The following is a 16,635-nucleotide window of genomic DNA, read 5'->3' as shown; positions in this document are numbered from 1 at the left end:
CACCCAGGTCAGTTTCACGCCCACAGCAGGAGTCTGATCTTTGATCCGTTTCTGGTCATTCACAAAGTGTATTTTAGTAAACTTCAGGTGTCAGCCTGCGGAGCAGGTGAAGGGTCATCCTCCAGCTGTTTGTTTTTTTTAACTTTATTTAACAAACAATGAGTATACAACATACGAACAGATGAAGTATACAAAACAACAAAATGAACACACAAAGCCAGGGGTAAATAGAAAAAAGTAACAATTATAAGAATACACGCAAAAATTCACATACATGTATTGTTTTGAGCGTTTTTGTTAGTGGAGTCTGATATTGATTGTATGTATATTTCCACATCCTTAAAATAATGACAGAAATATGGTGTTTTGTTAGTAAACTTACATTTATGGATAAGAAATTTAGCTAAAAGTATTTATCATAAAAAACATTTATCATTCTTCTTGGGGAACTTAAAGAAACAAAACATTTTCCCATCGTAAAGAAAACTCCCTTAAAATATGGACAATGACAAAACCCTCCAGCTGTTAGTCTACTGAATGCGCAGTCATCACGTGTTCCGTGTCACATGAACTACTCCACCTCAGGTCCTCAAGAACGTTTCAAGGTCCTGAAAGGTGCATAGAGAACACGTCCAGGAAGCATGGCAGGACCTCAGGGAGTCTGAATCCGAGGGAAAATAATCAGATTACACACACACACTTTTTCTCTTGAGTCTGTTTGAAGCAACATCGGTAAATCTCCCCGTGGAGGCCTCGCGGAGAGCCGTAGGCGTCTGAGGCGCGCTCCAGTCCAGCAGAAAAAAACTGGTCCTGTCCTCCGGCCGCGGGGGGGCGCTGTCCTCTCGTCACAGAAGGGCGGTTACTTTTCTGTTTCCGGGTTTTTGGAGAGCAACGTGTGGAGGTAACCCGCATCTCGGCACCAAAACACTCCGACACTCCGAACCAAAGTGACCGAGCGGGAACGACTGTAGTCCGGCCAGACACATCGGAGACACCGGAACGTCCTGCAGCCATGGGCCCGGTGAGTGAGAGGCTTAAATCCGCCGTTTAATGAACGGAGTCTGGTCTGAGAGAACAAACATGCTCAAAGCGTCTGTGTCCTCACAGCCCGAGTCCACAGAAAACCCACGATTTTAGAGTCAGACTAATTTTAAAACAGCTCCCGGGTGTTCAGAGGGATACCAGAGCCCCAAAATAACGGCGCATTGAACGGAGTGTGGTCCGAGCACACACGGTGATGGCGCCTCCATCAGAGCCCGCTGCTGCTTTACGCCTGACAACATCACAAACGGTCACGTGGAAGGACTCAGTGTCTGATGGTCTGCCCCGAGTCAGCCACTCTGTGTCCCACTCAGGAAAGAAACACACCTCATCATCCACCCAGCTACGTAGCACATGTAGTGTCCTGTAGTACCAGGCAGTATGAGGTAGTACTGTGTAGTATTTATTTATTTTATTTAGGACAGTGCATGTTAATGAACATAAATGTAAAAAAAAAAATTACATGAATGTAAACATGCCAGATTATAGCCAAGGGCTAACTTCCATCTGTTGTCCTTAAGCATAAAAAAATAGACATAATAATTCATAAAAATTCATCATTCATTCATAATAAAAACTCCATCACCAAACTCACACATACACACCATTCTGTTCCCAAATAAAACATTAAAACTATACAACTCATACATGATCACACACTTGATTTGTCCATAACCAGTTTTTAACCTTTGCCTTAAACAAATTGAATGTCGAGCATTCTCTAATGGGTTGAGGAAGACTGTTCCACAGATGGCCTCCTGGACAGAGAGGACGTTCTGCCCAAATGCTGTCCGTCTGTGGGGTGTAAACACGTCTCCTCAGATTGTAGCTCGAGTGGTCCTGTCTGAGCTTTCTTTATGCCTAATCAACTGCTTTAGTGGTGGTGGAGCAAGAGAGTGTAAGACTTTATATATTAAACTCACTCTTTTAAGTTTCACTAAGTTATTGAAGTTCAGTAATTTATGTTTTTTAACACATGACAGTGGTGGGAGGTCGGTTTTTTGTCAAGTAGTTTTAAACGTCTTTTATAAATGTTTTCAATAGTTTTAAGTGTTGTTGGACAAGCAAGTGACCAGGACGTCAAACAGTAGTCCATATGAGAGATGATCATTGAGTAAAAATAAGTTTTTGCAACATTCATATTTAAATTATTACGTATATGATTAAAATTTTGATTATTAAATTTAAGTACCTGGGACTGAGGTAGTACTGTGTAGTGCGAGGTAGGGCTGCCACAAACGATTATTTTGATAGTCGACTAGTCACTGATTATTTTTGCGATTAGTCGACTAATCAGATCATCATCCATTGGACGTAAAACTACAGCTTATTGCACCAGCAGCATCTGCTCTTATATAACTATCATTAGCTTACAGCTTTAAGTGTTTCAGGTCTGTGCTAACTAAAAATAAAGACAAGATGATAGTTTATTACATTTTAATGAAATTTGCAGATTGTTTCGGTGAAGTTTAATAAACTCCTTGCTATCTAAAATATAACAGGACACCGGAGTAAATTCTGGAGCATCTCACACTTCTGATGATCAGCTGTCTGCTTGACGTTTATTCAGCTGTGTAAAAACTTTAATCTCAGCCAAACCGATTTACTCAGGAACAAATAAAATACTGAAAAAAGCCAAACAACAACATTTTTAAGTTATCTAAGTGACTCATATATCATGTTTAACCTGAGTAGTGAAAGACGGCGGTGGGTTTGAAAACGATTTGCCGGGAGTCCGGTGTTCTCACGGCTCTAGTGAGCCTCGCCCCCGGCTAGCTATCGAGCTAGTGGGTAACAGACGTCTCCGAAAACGTCGGAGCGCTTTTGAAAATATGTGGTGTCCTGATAAACTGAGCAGATATTTGAGGTTTACACAGCTACATTCTCGCCTGAAAATATGTTAAACGTTTATTTTGTGACCCAGAAAGAATAATAAGAGTAATATTAAAACTAACTAGCTACCGCCATTGTTGGAAACTACGGAGCCCCGCAGGGGACATGGGAGAAAAAAAAAATTAGGGAGAAAAAAAAAATTAAGACAGACTTTTGCGAGATCTCGCAAAACTCCAACAATGGCGGCAGCTACTTAGTTGTAATATTACTCTTTTTGGGTCACAAAATACACTTTTAAGATATTTTGAGGCGTGAATGTAGTTGTGTAAACGTCAGATACCTGCTCGGTTTACAAGACATCACATATTTGCAAAAGTGCTCCGACGTTTTTGGAGATCTGACACCCACTAGCTCGAAGCTAACGGGCGGTCGAGACCTACTACAGCCGGGAGGAACACCGCTTTCCCAGCACATCGTGCCTCGACCTCCCGGTCGGCTTCGAGCTGGCGGCCTCTGAAGAATGCGGCTAAAACTTTTGCGAGCTCTCGCAAAAGTCCGTCTTAATTTTTTTTTTTCTCCCATGTCCCCTGCGGGGCTCCGTAGGAAACTGAGCAGGGCTGCGCTATGAATTCTGGGACACAGCTACTTCTTCTTCTTCGGGGTTTAACGGCAGCTGGCATCCTTGTACATGCAGTGCTGCCATCTTCTGTTTCAGTCCGTTATTACACTCTTAAATCCTGCTACTCATTCCTGCGTCTTTTGTGATCTTACAAAGCTTCAAACGACGCGTCGACTATTAAATCAGTCGTGACTAGTCGACTAATCGTGGCAGCCCTAGTGCGAGGTAGTACTGTGTAGTGCGAGGTAGTACTGTGTAGTGTGAGGTAGTACTGTGTAGTGCGAGGTAGTACTGTGTAGTGTGAGGTAGTACTGTGTAGTGCGAGGTAGTACTGTGTAGTGTGAGGTAGTACTGTGTAGTGTGAGGTAGTACTGTGTAGTGCGAGGTAGTATTGTGTAGTGGGAGGTAGTATTGTGTAGTGCGAGGTAGTATTGTGTAGTGGGAGGTAGTACTGTGTAGTGCGAGGTAGTATTGTGTAGTGCGAGGTAGTATTGTGTAGTGGGAGGTAGTACTGTGTAGTGCGAGGTAGTATTGTGTAGTGGGAGGTAGTATTGTGTAGTGCGAGGTAGTATTGTGTAGTGGGAGGTAGTACTGTGTAGTGCGAGGTAGTATTGTGTAGTGGGAGGTAGTACTGTGTAGTGCGAGGTAGTACTGTGTAGTGGGAGGTAGTATTGTGTAGTGGGAGGTAGTACTGTGTAGTGCGAGGTAGTATTGTGTAGTGGGAGGTAGTACTGTGTAGTGCGAGGTAGTACTGTGTAGTGGGAGGTAGTATTGTGTAGTGCGAGGTAGTATTGTGTAGTGGGAGGTAGTACTGTGTAGTGCGAGGTAGTATTGTGTAGTGGGAGGTAGTACTGTGTAGTGCGAGGTAGTACTGTGTAGTGGGAGGTAGTATTGTGTAGTGCGAGGTAGTACTGTGTAGTGCGAGGTAGTATTGTGTAGTGGGAGGTAGTACTGTGTAGTGCGAGGTAGTACTGTGTAGTGCGAGGTAGTACTGTGTAGTGCGAGGTAGTATTGTGTAGTGGGAGGTAGTACTGTGTAGTGCGAGGTAGTACTGTGTAGTGCGAGGTAGTATTGTGTAGTGGGAGGTAGTACTGTGTAGTGCGAGGTAGTACTGTGTAGTGGGAGGTAGTATTGTGTAGTGCGAGGTAGTACTGTGTAGTGTGAGGTAGTACTGTGTAGTGCGAGGTAGTACTGTGTAGTGCGAGGTAGTATTGTGTAGTGCGAGGTAGTACTGTGTAGTGCGAGGTAGTACTGTGTAGTGGGAGGTAGTATTGTGTAGTGCGAGGTAGTACTGTGTAGTGCGAGGTAGTATTGTGTAGTGGGAGGTAGTACTGTGTAGTGCGAGGTAGTACTGTGTAGTGTGAGGTAGTACTGTGTAGTGCGAGGTAGTATTGTGTAGTGGGAGGTAGTACTGTGTAGTGCGAGGTAGTATTGTGTAGTGGGAGGTAGTACTGTGTAGTGCGAGGTAGTACTGTGTAGTGGGAGGTAGTATTGTGTAGTGCGAGGTAGTACTGTGTAGTGCGAGGTAGTATTGTGTAGTGGGAGGTAGTACTGTGTAGTGCGAGGTAGTACTGTGTAGTGTGAGGTAGTACTGTGTAGTGCGAGGTAGTATTGTGTAGTGCGAGGTAGTACTGTGTAGTGTGAGGTAGTACTGTGTAGTGCGAGGTAGTATTGTGTAGTGGGAGGTAGTACTGTGTAGTGCGAGGTAGTATTGTGTAGTGGGAGGTAGTACTGTGTAGTGCGAGGTAGTACTGTGTAGTGGGAGGTAGTATTGTGTAGTGCGAGGTAGTACTGTGTAGTGCGAGGTAGTATTGTGTAGTGGGAGGTAGTACTGTGTAGTGCGAGGTAGTACTGTGTAGTGGGAGGTAGTACTGTGTAGTGCGAGGTAGTATTGTGTAGTGGGAGGTAGTACTGTGTAGTGCGAGGTAGTACTGTGTAGTGCGAGGTAGTATTGTGTAGTGGGAGGTAGTACTGTGTAGTGCGAGGTAGTACTGTGTAGTGTGAGGTAGTACTGTGTAGTGCGAGGTAGTATTGTGTAGTGGGAGGTAGTACTGTGTAGTGCGAGGTAGTACTGTGTAGTGCGAGGTAGTATTGTGTAGTGGGAGGTAGTACTGTGTAGTGCGAGGTAGTACTGTGTAGTGGGAGGTAGTATTGTGTAGTGCGAGGTAGTACTGTGTAGTGTGAGGTAGTACTGTGTAGTGCGAGGTAGTATTGTGTAGTGGGAGGTAGTACTGTGTAGTGCGAGGTAGTACTGTGTAGTGCGAGGTAGTATTGTGTAGTGGGAGGTAGTACTGTGTAGTGCGAGGTAGTACTGTGTAGTGTGAGGTAGTACTGTGTAGTGTGAGGTAGTACTGTGTAGTGCGAGGTAGTACTGTGTAGTGCGAGGTAGTACTGTGTAGTGTGAGGTAGTACTGTGTAGTGTGAGGTAGTACTGTGTAGTGCGAGGTAGTACTGTGTAGTGGGAGGTAGTACTGTGTAGTGCGAGGTAGTATTGTGTAGTGCGAGGTAGTACTGTGTAGTGGGAGGTAGTATTGTGTAGTGCGAGGTAGTACTGTGTAGTGGGAGGTAGTATTGTGTAGTGCGAGGTAGTACTGTGTAGTGGGAGGTAGTATTGTGTAGTGCGAGGTAGTACTGTGTAGTGCGAGGTAGTACTGTGTAGTGGGAGGTAGTACTGTGTAGTGCGAGGTAGTATTGTGTAGTGCGAGGTAGTACTGTGTAGTGGGAGGTAGTACTGTGTAGTGCGAGGTAGTACTGTGTAGTGGGAGGTAGTACTGTGTAGTGCGAGGTAGTACTGTGTAGTGGGAGGTAGTACTGTGTAGTGCGAGGTAGTATTGTGTAGTGGGAGGTAGTACTGTGTAGTGCGAGGTAGTACTGTGTAGTGTGAGGTAGTACTGTGTAGTGCGAGGTAGTACTGTGTAGTGTGAGGTAGTACTGTGTAGTGCGAGGTAGTACTGTGTAGTGTGAGGTAGTACTGTGTAGTGTGAGGTAGTACTGTGTAGTGCGAGGTAGTATTGTGTAGTGGGAGGTAGTATTGTGTAGTGCGAGGTAGTATTGTGTAGTGGGAGGTAGTACTGTGTAGTGCGAGGTAGTATTGTGTAGTGCGAGGTAGTATTGTGTAGTGGGAGGTAGTACTGTGTAGTGCGAGGTAGTATTGTGTAGTGGGAGGTAGTATTGTGTAGTGCGAGGTAGTATTGTGTAGTGGGAGGTAGTACTGTGTAGTGCGAGGTAGTATTGTGTAGTGGGAGGTAGTACTGTGTAGTGCGAGGTAGTACTGTGTAGTGGGAGGTAGTATTGTGTAGTGGGAGGTAGTACTGTGTAGTGCGAGGTAGTATTGTGTAGTGGGAGGTAGTACTGTGTAGTGCGAGGTAGTACTGTGTAGTGGGAGGTAGTATTGTGTAGTGCGAGGTAGTATTGTGTAGTGGGAGGTAGTACTGTGTAGTGCGAGGTAGTATTGTGTAGTGGGAGGTAGTACTGTGTAGTGCGAGGTAGTACTGTGTAGTGGGAGGTAGTATTGTGTAGTGCGAGGTAGTACTGTGTAGTGCGAGGTAGTATTGTGTAGTGGGAGGTAGTACTGTGTAGTGCGAGGTAGTACTGTGTAGTGCGAGGTAGTACTGTGTAGTGCGAGGTAGTATTGTGTAGTGGGAGGTAGTACTGTGTAGTGCGAGGTAGTACTGTGTAGTGCGAGGTAGTATTGTGTAGTGGGAGGTAGTACTGTGTAGTGCGAGGTAGTACTGTGTAGTGGGAGGTAGTATTGTGTAGTGCGAGGTAGTACTGTGTAGTGTGAGGTAGTACTGTGTAGTGCGAGGTAGTACTGTGTAGTGCGAGGTAGTATTGTGTAGTGGGAGGTAGTACTGTGTAGTGCGAGGTAGTACTGTGTAGTGGGAGGTAGTATTGTGTAGTGCGAGGTAGTACTGTGTAGTGCGAGGTAGTATTGTGTAGTGGGAGGTAGTACTGTGTAGTGCGAGGTAGTACTGTGTAGTGTGAGGTAGTACTGTGTAGTGCGAGGTAGTATTGTGTAGTGGGAGGTAGTACTGTGTAGTGCGAGGTAGTATTGTGTAGTGGGAGGTAGTACTGTGTAGTGCGAGGTAGTACTGTGTAGTGGGAGGTAGTATTGTGTAGTGCGAGGTAGTACTGTGTAGTGCGAGGTAGTATTGTGTAGTGGGAGGTAGTACTGTGTAGTGCGAGGTAGTACTGTGTAGTGTGAGGTAGTACTGTGTAGTGCGAGGTAGTATTGTGTAGTGCGAGGTAGTACTGTGTAGTGTGAGGTAGTACTGTGTAGTGCGAGGTAGTATTGTGTAGTGGGAGGTAGTACTGTGTAGTGCGAGGTAGTATTGTGTAGTGGGAGGTAGTACTGTGTAGTGCGAGGTAGTACTGTGTAGTGGGAGGTAGTATTGTGTAGTGCGAGGTAGTACTGTGTAGTGCGAGGTAGTATTGTGTAGTGGGAGGTAGTACTGTGTAGTGCGAGGTAGTACTGTGTAGTGGGAGGTAGTACTGTGTAGTGCGAGGTAGTATTGTGTAGTGGGAGGTAGTACTGTGTAGTGCGAGGTAGTACTGTGTAGTGCGAGGTAGTATTGTGTAGTGGGAGGTAGTACTGTGTAGTGCGAGGTAGTACTGTGTAGTGTGAGGTAGTACTGTGTAGTGCGAGGTAGTATTGTGTAGTGGGAGGTAGTACTGTGTAGTGCGAGGTAGTACTGTGTAGTGCGAGGTAGTATTGTGTAGTGGGAGGTAGTACTGTGTAGTGCGAGGTAGTACTGTGTAGTGGGAGGTAGTATTGTGTAGTGCGAGGTAGTACTGTGTAGTGTGAGGTAGTACTGTGTAGTGCGAGGTAGTATTGTGTAGTGGGAGGTAGTACTGTGTAGTGCGAGGTAGTACTGTGTAGTGCGAGGTAGTATTGTGTAGTGGGAGGTAGTACTGTGTAGTGCGAGGTAGTACTGTGTAGTGTGAGGTAGTACTGTGTAGTGTGAGGTAGTACTGTGTAGTGCGAGGTAGTACTGTGTAGTGCGAGGTAGTACTGTGTAGTGTGAGGTAGTACTGTGTAGTGTGAGGTAGTACTGTGTAGTGCGAGGTAGTACTGTGTAGTGGGAGGTAGTACTGTGTAGTGCGAGGTAGTATTGTGTAGTGCGAGGTAGTACTGTGTAGTGGGAGGTAGTATTGTGTAGTGCGAGGTAGTACTGTGTAGTGGGAGGTAGTATTGTGTAGTGCGAGGTAGTACTGTGTAGTGGGAGGTAGTATTGTGTAGTGCGAGGTAGTACTGTGTAGTGGGAGGTAGTACTGTGTAGTGCGAGGTAGTATTGTGTAGTGCGAGGTAGTACTGTGTAGTGGGAGGTAGTACTGTGTAGTGCGAGGTAGTATTGTGTAGTGCGAGGTAGTACTGTGTAGTGGGAGGTAGTACTGTGTAGTGCGAGGTAGTATTGTGTAGTGGGAGGTAGTATTGTGTAGTGCGAGGTAGTACTGTGTAGTGGGAGGTAGTATTGTGTAGTGGGAGGTAGTATTGTGTAGTGCGAGGTAGTATTGTGTAGTGCGAGGTAGTACTGTGTAGTGGGAGGTAGTACTGTGTAGTGGGAGGTAGTATTGTGTAGTGCGAGGTAGTATTGTGTAGTGCGAGGTAGTATTGTGTAGTGGGAGGTAGTACTGTGTAGTGCGAGGTAGTATTGTGTAGTGGGAGGTAGTACTGTGTAGTGCGAGGTAGTACTGTGTAGTGCGAGGTAGTACTGTGTAGTGCGAGGTAGTATTGTGTAGTGGGAGGTAGTATTGTGTAGTGCGAGGTAGTATTGTGTAGTGGGAGGTAGTACTGTGTAGTGCGAGGTAGTACTGTGTAGTGTGAGGTAGTATTGTGTAGTGCGAGGTAGTACTGTGTAGTGCGAGGTAGTACTGTGTAGTGCGAGGTAGTACTGTGTAGTGCGAGGTAGTACTGTGTAGTGGGAGGTAGTATTGTGTAGTGCGAGGTAGTATTGTGTAGTGCGAGGTAGTATTGTGTAGTGGGAGGTAGTACTGTGTAGTGGGAGGTAGTATTGTGTAGTGGGAGGTAGTATTGTGTAGTGCGAGGTAGTATTGTGTAGTGGGAGGTAGTATTGTGTAGTGCGAGGTAGTACTGTGTAGTGCGAGGTAGTACTGTGTAGTGCGAGGTAGTATTGTGTAGTGCGAGGTAGTATTGAGGCGGCAGAGCGTCTGAGCGCCACGCCCACAGTGAGTCCAGTAAATCAGCAGCTCGACGCTGAGTTTGTCTCTGATTGGTCGGTTTAGAGTCGGTCACACAGCGTCAGGTGTTCACAGGATCCAAGCCAGAGCCTCCATGGACCGTGACATCATTGCTGAACACCTCTCCTTCTTTCCTCTGACGCTCCGCAGCCTCGCTCGAAGAAGCGGCGGCCGACGTTTCGCCGCCTGCTGAAGACGAGTGGCGTGAAGCTGGAGAACAAGCTGAAGAACCGCCAGCTGAAGCAGCAGAACGTCGCCAAGAAGCAGCGCAAGGAGCAGAAAAGGCTGAGGCAGGCGGTGAAGGGCGCCGTCGGCGAAACGCCCCGCCCCCTGGAGACGTACAGGAAGAGACCAGGTGAGCGGCAAACGATCACGTGATTACTAACGTCTGCTGTAAACCAATCAGAGACCAGAACTGTCTGACCCTGCTCCTGCTCGTACAGAGGAGGAGGAGGAGGAGGAGTTTCTGGAGAGCCTACCCACAGACATGATGGAGCAGGAAGACCTGCAGCAGATGACCGCCATGGCTCGCCAGGCGTCCTTCATCACCAGGGACCTGTCGTCATGGTAACTCCAACACACACACACACAAACCATATTTAGATACAGAAGCAGGTGTGATGCACAGTGACTGAGGTGCGTTTGTGTGGTGCGGCGGGGCGTCCCAGCGGGCCGGTGCATGGCGGGAAGAAGCGGAAATCGGACGTAGCTCGCAGCTACGAGAAGGTTCCCAGGAAGATGGCGAGGACGGAGGAAAAGGAAGTGATCCACCTGCTGCCGATCAAAGACAAGACGGGCGTGATCCCACAGAGCGTCGAGAGGGGTACGGCGTGCTGCGTTGATCCCTGATCAATCTGATTGGTTCTGTGCGGCTGTGTCGAAACGTCTCCCTCTGTTCTTTCAGTGGTGGAGAAGCAGCCGGAGGAGCAGGAGCAGGAGGAGGAGCAGGAGGAGGAGCCTGATGACGTCGACACAGGTATGAAAAGCGATCAGAACTTTTGGAATAAGAATTAAACTCCGCAGGCACGGCGGGGTAAACGCCTCCGTGACGAGGCTGAGGCGTCCTCTCATCTGTCACGTGTCCTCCTTGCAGAGGCGGAGCCACCGAGCTGCCAGGAGATGACGCCGGCGCAGAGAGAGCGGCTCAGGAATCAGAAGCTTAACGAGAGGAAGCTGACCATCGCCGGCCTGGCGTCGGCCATCGTGTCGGACCCCATCGGCAGCGTAAGGCCGGGCGCCGCTCTGGGATCAGGCTCGTGGCGTGTATGTGTGTGTTTAACGTGACGTCGTGTGTGACAGATAAAGCGCGTGAAGGAGCTGCGGGGGATGCTGATGGAGGCCGACCCCAGCGTGGCGGTGACGGTCAGAAAGCTGGTGATGGTTTCTTTGATGGAGGTCTTCAAAGACATCGCCCCCACCTACAGGATCCGACCTCTGACCTCGGCGGAGAAGACCGCTAAGGTGCGTTTGTGAGTTTGTTTGTAGAGGAAGCGCCTGGCGGCAGGTCGCCACAGTCGCCACGTTTTAACCTGCTGCTTCTGCCGCTCGCCGTCTTCCAGGTGAAGAAGGAGACGCAGGTGCTCCGAGAGTTCGAGGAGGGTTTGGTGAGTCAGTACAAGTTCTACCTGGAGGACCTGGAGCAGACTGTCAAAGGTACGCCTCCGTCACCATAGCAACAGCCACACACTGACACCCACACACCTCACGGCGCCCTGACCGCTCATCTCCGCCCACAGACTGGAAGCAGAAGAAGAAGAAGCGCAGTCAGGCGGTGGCGCTGCAGGCGTACGGCGGGCTGGCCGAGGTCGCCGTCCGCTGCCTGTGCGAGCTGCTCGTCGCTCTGCCTCACTTCAACTTCCACAACAACATTGTGGTCGTCCTGGCGCCGCTGATGAACGACTCCACCAAGAAGGTGAGTCTCATGGGCGCCGCAGCGCAGCCCAGCATTGTGCGACGCCTTCACGTGCTCTTTGTGTTTCAGGTGTCCGGCGTGTGCTGTGACGCGTTCAGGAAGCTCTTCCAGCAGGACAGAGCGGGCGGGGCCTCGCTGGCCACGGTGCGAGTTATCTCCGGCCTCGTGAAGAGCCTGAACTACAACGTCCGACCCGAGGTAACGAACGAAACATATCCAGGCCACGCCCACTCCGAGAAGACTGTTGATAAATTATTAATCAGACGCTGTTAACTCCGCCCCCTCCAGCTGCTGCGGACGCTGCTGAGTCTGAGGATTAAAGAGGTGGAGATGAAGAAGGACATCGAGGCTGCGGCACCAAAGAAGAAGTTCATGACCAACAAGGAGAGGAAGAAGAACCTGTCGAGGATGCAGAGGAAGGTAAACCCTCGCACCGAGTCCTTATTGGTTGTTTCAGCGGTCGGCTCCGCCCCCGACAGCCCCGTCAACGAGGCCTCGTTCATTTTAAGGGCTGGAGCTGCAGCAGCAGACGAACAGTGAGAGAAACTGAGGCTTTAGAAACAGGAACACGTGTTCATTCAAACGTTTGTGCCAGAAACATCAGCACAAAGAGATGATCTGCTCACGATCACAAGGTAAACAAAGGATCCAAATATGGGCGAAACGTGTAAAAGATATTTTTAATTTAAAATAAACTCCAAACATAATAATGTGAGAATAAGAGAATGTGTCAATGAAAAGTTAATGTTACTGGGGCAAAATATAAAAAACAATTCTTACAATAACCTGAGGAAATATTAGCAAAGTAACAAAAACACGAGAAGAACATGTGAGTCAGAATAAAATGTTTCTACATGCTCGTGCGAATTCACTGAAGTCTATGAGCATTAATATAAGAAGCATTAACAACTTCCTCTGTGATGAGCTGATGCTCAGGGATTTCTCAGTCCGTCCAGCAGGGGGCAGTGAGAGACACCAACCTGTGTGTGTGTGCGTGTGTGTGTGCGTGTGTGTGTGTGCGTGTGTGTGTGCGTGTGTGTGTGTGCGTGTGTGTGTGCGTGTGTGTGTGTGTGTGTGTGTGTGTGTGTGTGTAGTGGAAGAAGGCTGAGGAGAAGCTGGAGAAGGAGCTGCTGGAAGCCGAAGCCTCAGAGAGCAAAGACAAGAAGATCAAGCTGGTGAGTTGAAAGGTCACGAGCGTGTACGGTGAGAGGAAGGACACTCCTCCTCCTCCTCCTCCTCACCCCTCTGCTCTTCCTCTCCAGCACACAGAGACGCTGAACATCGTCTTCCTCATTTACTTCAGGATTTTGAAGAAGGCTCAGAAATCAGTTCTTCTCCCTGCAGTTCTGGAGGGGCTCGCCAAGTGCGCGCGCACACACACACACACACACACACACACACACACACACACACACACACACACAATCTTTAGTACTACTATAGTGCTGAATATGATGTCATTTCCTGTCAGTTTTGCTCACCTCATCAACCTGGAGTTCTTTGATGACCTGCTCAACGTGCTGCAGGACCTCATCCATGCAGGAGTGAGTGTTCATATTTGACCCCGCCCCCTGCAGAGTCACCTGCTAGTTTGGTGTCACAAATAGTTCTTTATTTATTTTTGTTTCTTTATTTATACCTGCAGGATTTGTCCAATAAGGAGACGCTGCACTGCATCCAGACCGTCTTCACCATCCTGTCAGGACAAGGTCAGACTCTGTGTGTGTGCTCGTATATCTGACTTGTGAAGACCTTAGTCTGATGAAGACCTTTGAGGCCATTTTAAATATTTTTGTTATATGATCACAAGAAGTCAGGACCTTCTTTGTGTATCAATGTCGAGACATTTGTGGATGTTTATTTAAATAAGCTGCAATAACGAGTTGTTTTAAAGGTTCAGACTTGGATTGTAGTCCTGGGAATATGTAAGGGTCCCCTCCCAGTGACATAGACAAACGTATGTGTTCGTGTTAGGCTCACAGAGGCACATGTGCAGCACTGCTCAGCAATAGCACTGGCTACAGTTTATTCTCACTGAGATAGACCAATAAATTATTTTTAAAAACTCTTTGAAAAGTCAGGTGTGTTTCCTGCACATGATGTCACTTCCTGTTGAGTTTCCTGGATCAATAAAGTTTGTTTGTGTATCAGGTGACGTCCTGAACATCGACCCGCTCAACTTTTACTCCCAGTTATATAAACTGCTGCCCAGGCTCCACGCAGGTCAGTTAGCCTCACTTTGAACCGGCAGTATGACGTCACACGTCACATGATTGTTTTAACAGCCACGCTTTGAATCCCTCAGGGGCGCCCAACGATGACGCCATCATTGTACTGCGGTGTCTGGACGCAATGCTGACCCGCCGCAGGAAGCAGGTGACCCTACAGAGGGCGATGGCGTTTGTCAAAAGGCTGAGCACGATCAGTCTGCACGTAATGCCCAACGCCAGCGTGGGAATTCTTGCCGCCAACCGAGCCACGATGCATGTGAGTCTGAACGTGTGTGTTGACATCCTGTCTTCGTCCCCTCGTCCCCAACCGCCAACACCTCCCTGAGCAGAACTCCTCCCCGCCCGGTCCCACTGTCGGCAGAGTGCTTACTCATCGATCGTGATTTCAGGGGTTTTCTCTGTGTTAGTGGACGCTCCTACGCTCTTTACATTACAGCATGAAGCACCTCGACGTGACTGTCGTGATTTGTTGCTATATAAAAGTCTGATTCAGTCACTTGAAAAGAGGTGTGGTTACCTAACAGCTGCTCAGTAATTCAAGTAGTTGTACAGGTAGAAGTTTAACGTGTGTGTGTGTGTGTGTGTGTGTGTGTGTGTGTGTGTGTCTCAGTCCTTCCCAAAGTGTGACTTCCTGCTGGACAACGAGATTCAGGGCAGTGGGTTCTACCTGCCGGAGCTCGACGAACCTGAACACTGCAACGCTCAGAACACAGCACTGTGGGAGCTACACACACTGCAGGTACACACACACTGCAGACACACACACACACAGGTATGCAGGTGCACACATGGCCCCACGTGTTTCTGAATGTAGCTGCGCGGTGTTTGTGCTCTTTCAGAGACATTACCACCCGGTCGTGCGGCGGTTTGCAGTCCACCTGAGTCAGGGCGCTCCCTCTGAAGGCTCGGCGGCGCTCAGTGTGGAGCTGAGTCGCAGGTACACACACATCACCTGTGTTTAATCAGAAAGCTCGGCCTGTGTGAGGATCAGTGAAAACGGTGTACTGCTCCTTTAAAAGTTTCGTTTTTCTGAAGTGTGAACGTTGCCCCCTGCAGGTCATCTGTGGAGCTGTTTGACGACTACAGCATCAAAGATATGACCTTTAACCCCCCTGTAGCATCACCAAGCCTCAAGAAGAAGGTTTGAAAGTCAAACTAAAATATTTTAAACTTTAGTGAGTCATGATGACCGACTATCGCTTTGCTTTGTGTCAGGATCATTTTGTGGTCGGAGCGATGCTGCTTGACGCCGAGTTGCAGAGAAGACTCGAGTGCGCCCTGACCGCCGCCGAGGACACACAGCTGGACTTTACTGCAGCGCACACACACAAAACCACCCAGCACTGACACACACACACATAAAATAAAACAACATTTTATGGCCATCAGGAGAGGAAGTACAGCTGCAACCTGATAGGCAGACCTTCAAAATAAAAGCCCAAAGTGTCTTCAGGGTGGAGTTGGACTGTTTTCATCATGTTGATGTGAAGAGTTGTGATGTTGGGCAACCCGGTGAGTCGATGCGGAGTGCCCAGTTTGAGTGCCATGACTGTGCTGTTTAAATGTCAGATATTAAAAATAAAGACCAGAAAAACTCTTCTTTAACATTTAAGCTGCTTTTATTTTTTTAGAGGCTGGGGTCTGCCACACCAGGTAAGACCCCAGGTGCAGGCTGTGTAAAGATGACCCAGAGACAAGATGCTAGCATGCAGGGCATACATGGAACGCCATAGCCAAGTGGCCAGCATAGTATACAGAAACATCTGGAAGCCCCGAGGTCAACATGGGAGGTGGTGGAGAATGACCGAGCTAAGATCCTGTGGGACTTGCAGATACAGACGGACAAACAGGTGGTGGCTAACCAACCGGACATAGTGGTGGTAGACAAACAGAAGGAGTCGGCCGTAGTGATCGATGTAGCGGTTCCCAGGTGTGATGTGACGTAGCCGAGCATTTCTGAGCTGTGGTTCTGGAACCTCGTTCAAACGGTGGCCTTCCTGGTACAAACTTTTTCACACGACCTCTGGAAGCTTCTCCTCCGGGCGGTCTTTCTCTTCCCTGTGTGCGGTCAGATCCAGGCGCAGCTCGCACAAGGCTGACAGATACTCGTCGTTGTTGGCGTCTAATTCCAGAGCGCGCTCATAATTTCTCACAGCCCTGCTCCGATTGCCCTCAGCTCTGGCCACTGCTCCCAGGATGCCATAGGACGCGGCGTCGCTGCGATTCTTTTCGAGGCGTCCCTCAGCTATCGTCGTCAGTTTCTGCAAAAGAATACCTGAAGGTTACTTCCTGTTTACTAAGATGAGGTTGAGTTTGCATTAGTTTTGCATAAAGCAGAGTGAGAAGCTGGCCAACCTTCACACAGTGCTTCCAATGTGATGTGTTGATGCATAACTCCAGAGCCTGTTGGATGCAGCACAGGACACATTAGCAGACGGTTAACTGTCCACAGCTCGACTTTCCAAATGTCCGTCTGCCTCAGAGGCCCGTTCGCTAATACTGGTTGCACCTGGCGTATGCACCTGGCATGCACACCTGCAGTCTGAATGCAGTTTTGGACGATCCATACCTTTTTGTAATAGGTGATTCCGAGGTCTTTCTGAGGGGTGTGATCGTAGCAGAACTCTGCATAATACCGGTAGATGTACTGACGGATGTCTGGAGGTTCATCCTCTAATGTCTGCAGCACATCATCAAACATCTGCTGAGCTCTGAAGCAACAAACACAAAGCTTAGACACAAAAAGAATCAATGCATCAAATGTTTTTGGAATCAACAGTCCATCTGATGACTGTCTGTAG

General features: G+C 48.2%; 3 protein-coding genes across 3 annotated transcripts in view; 1 reads left to right on the top strand and 2 right to left on the bottom strand.

Annotated features, from left to right (window-relative positions):
• LOC309713057 (uncharacterized protein) overlaps positions 1-16,635 on the bottom strand; it is a gene marked incomplete at both ends in the record, with an annotated part of 115,407 nt that overhangs the window by 45,204 nt on the left and 53,568 nt on the right. The window lies entirely within an intron of this gene.
• noc3l (NOC3-like DNA replication regulator) lies at positions 630-15,439 on the top strand. Its single transcript, XM_082544652.1, has 21 exons — positions 630-1,021; positions 9,842-10,046; positions 10,135-10,258; positions 10,360-10,514; positions 10,596-10,667; positions 10,785-10,915; positions 10,991-11,152; positions 11,251-11,344; positions 11,428-11,603; positions 11,673-11,801; positions 11,892-12,023; positions 12,698-12,778; positions 12,866-12,966; positions 13,075-13,147; positions 13,249-13,312; positions 13,755-13,826; positions 13,909-14,090; positions 14,445-14,573; positions 14,674-14,771; positions 14,891-14,975; positions 15,050-15,439. Exons 1-21 carry the CDS (start codon positions 1,013-1,015, stop codon positions 15,179-15,181), a joined length of 2,406 nt encoding a protein of 801 aa, XP_082400778.1. The 5' UTR covers positions 630-1,012; the 3' UTR covers positions 15,182-15,439.
• LOC309713041 (uncharacterized protein) overlaps positions 15,432-16,635 on the bottom strand; it is a 26,650-nt gene continuing 25,446 nt past the window's right edge. Inside the window, exons 17-19 of the mRNA XM_082544382.1 lie at positions 16,404-16,545; positions 16,190-16,237; positions 15,432-16,095 (exon numbers count right to left, since the gene is read on the bottom strand). Of these exons, the coding sequence (XP_082400508.1) occupies positions 15,847-16,095; positions 16,190-16,237; positions 16,404-16,545 (439 nt within the window). The 3' untranslated portion in view covers positions 15,432-15,846. The remainder of the gene's footprint in view (positions 16,096-16,189; positions 16,238-16,403; positions 16,546-16,635) is intronic.

Source organism: Aulonocara stuartgranti (genome assembly GCF_965226115.1).
Source record: "Aulonocara stuartgranti genome assembly, chromosome: 8".
NCBI classification, from domain to species: Eukaryota; Metazoa; Chordata; class Actinopteri; order Cichliformes; family Cichlidae; genus Aulonocara; species Aulonocara stuartgranti.
Note: the sequence above shows the minus strand (reverse complement) of the source record. Positions and strands in the feature narration are given on the sequence as shown.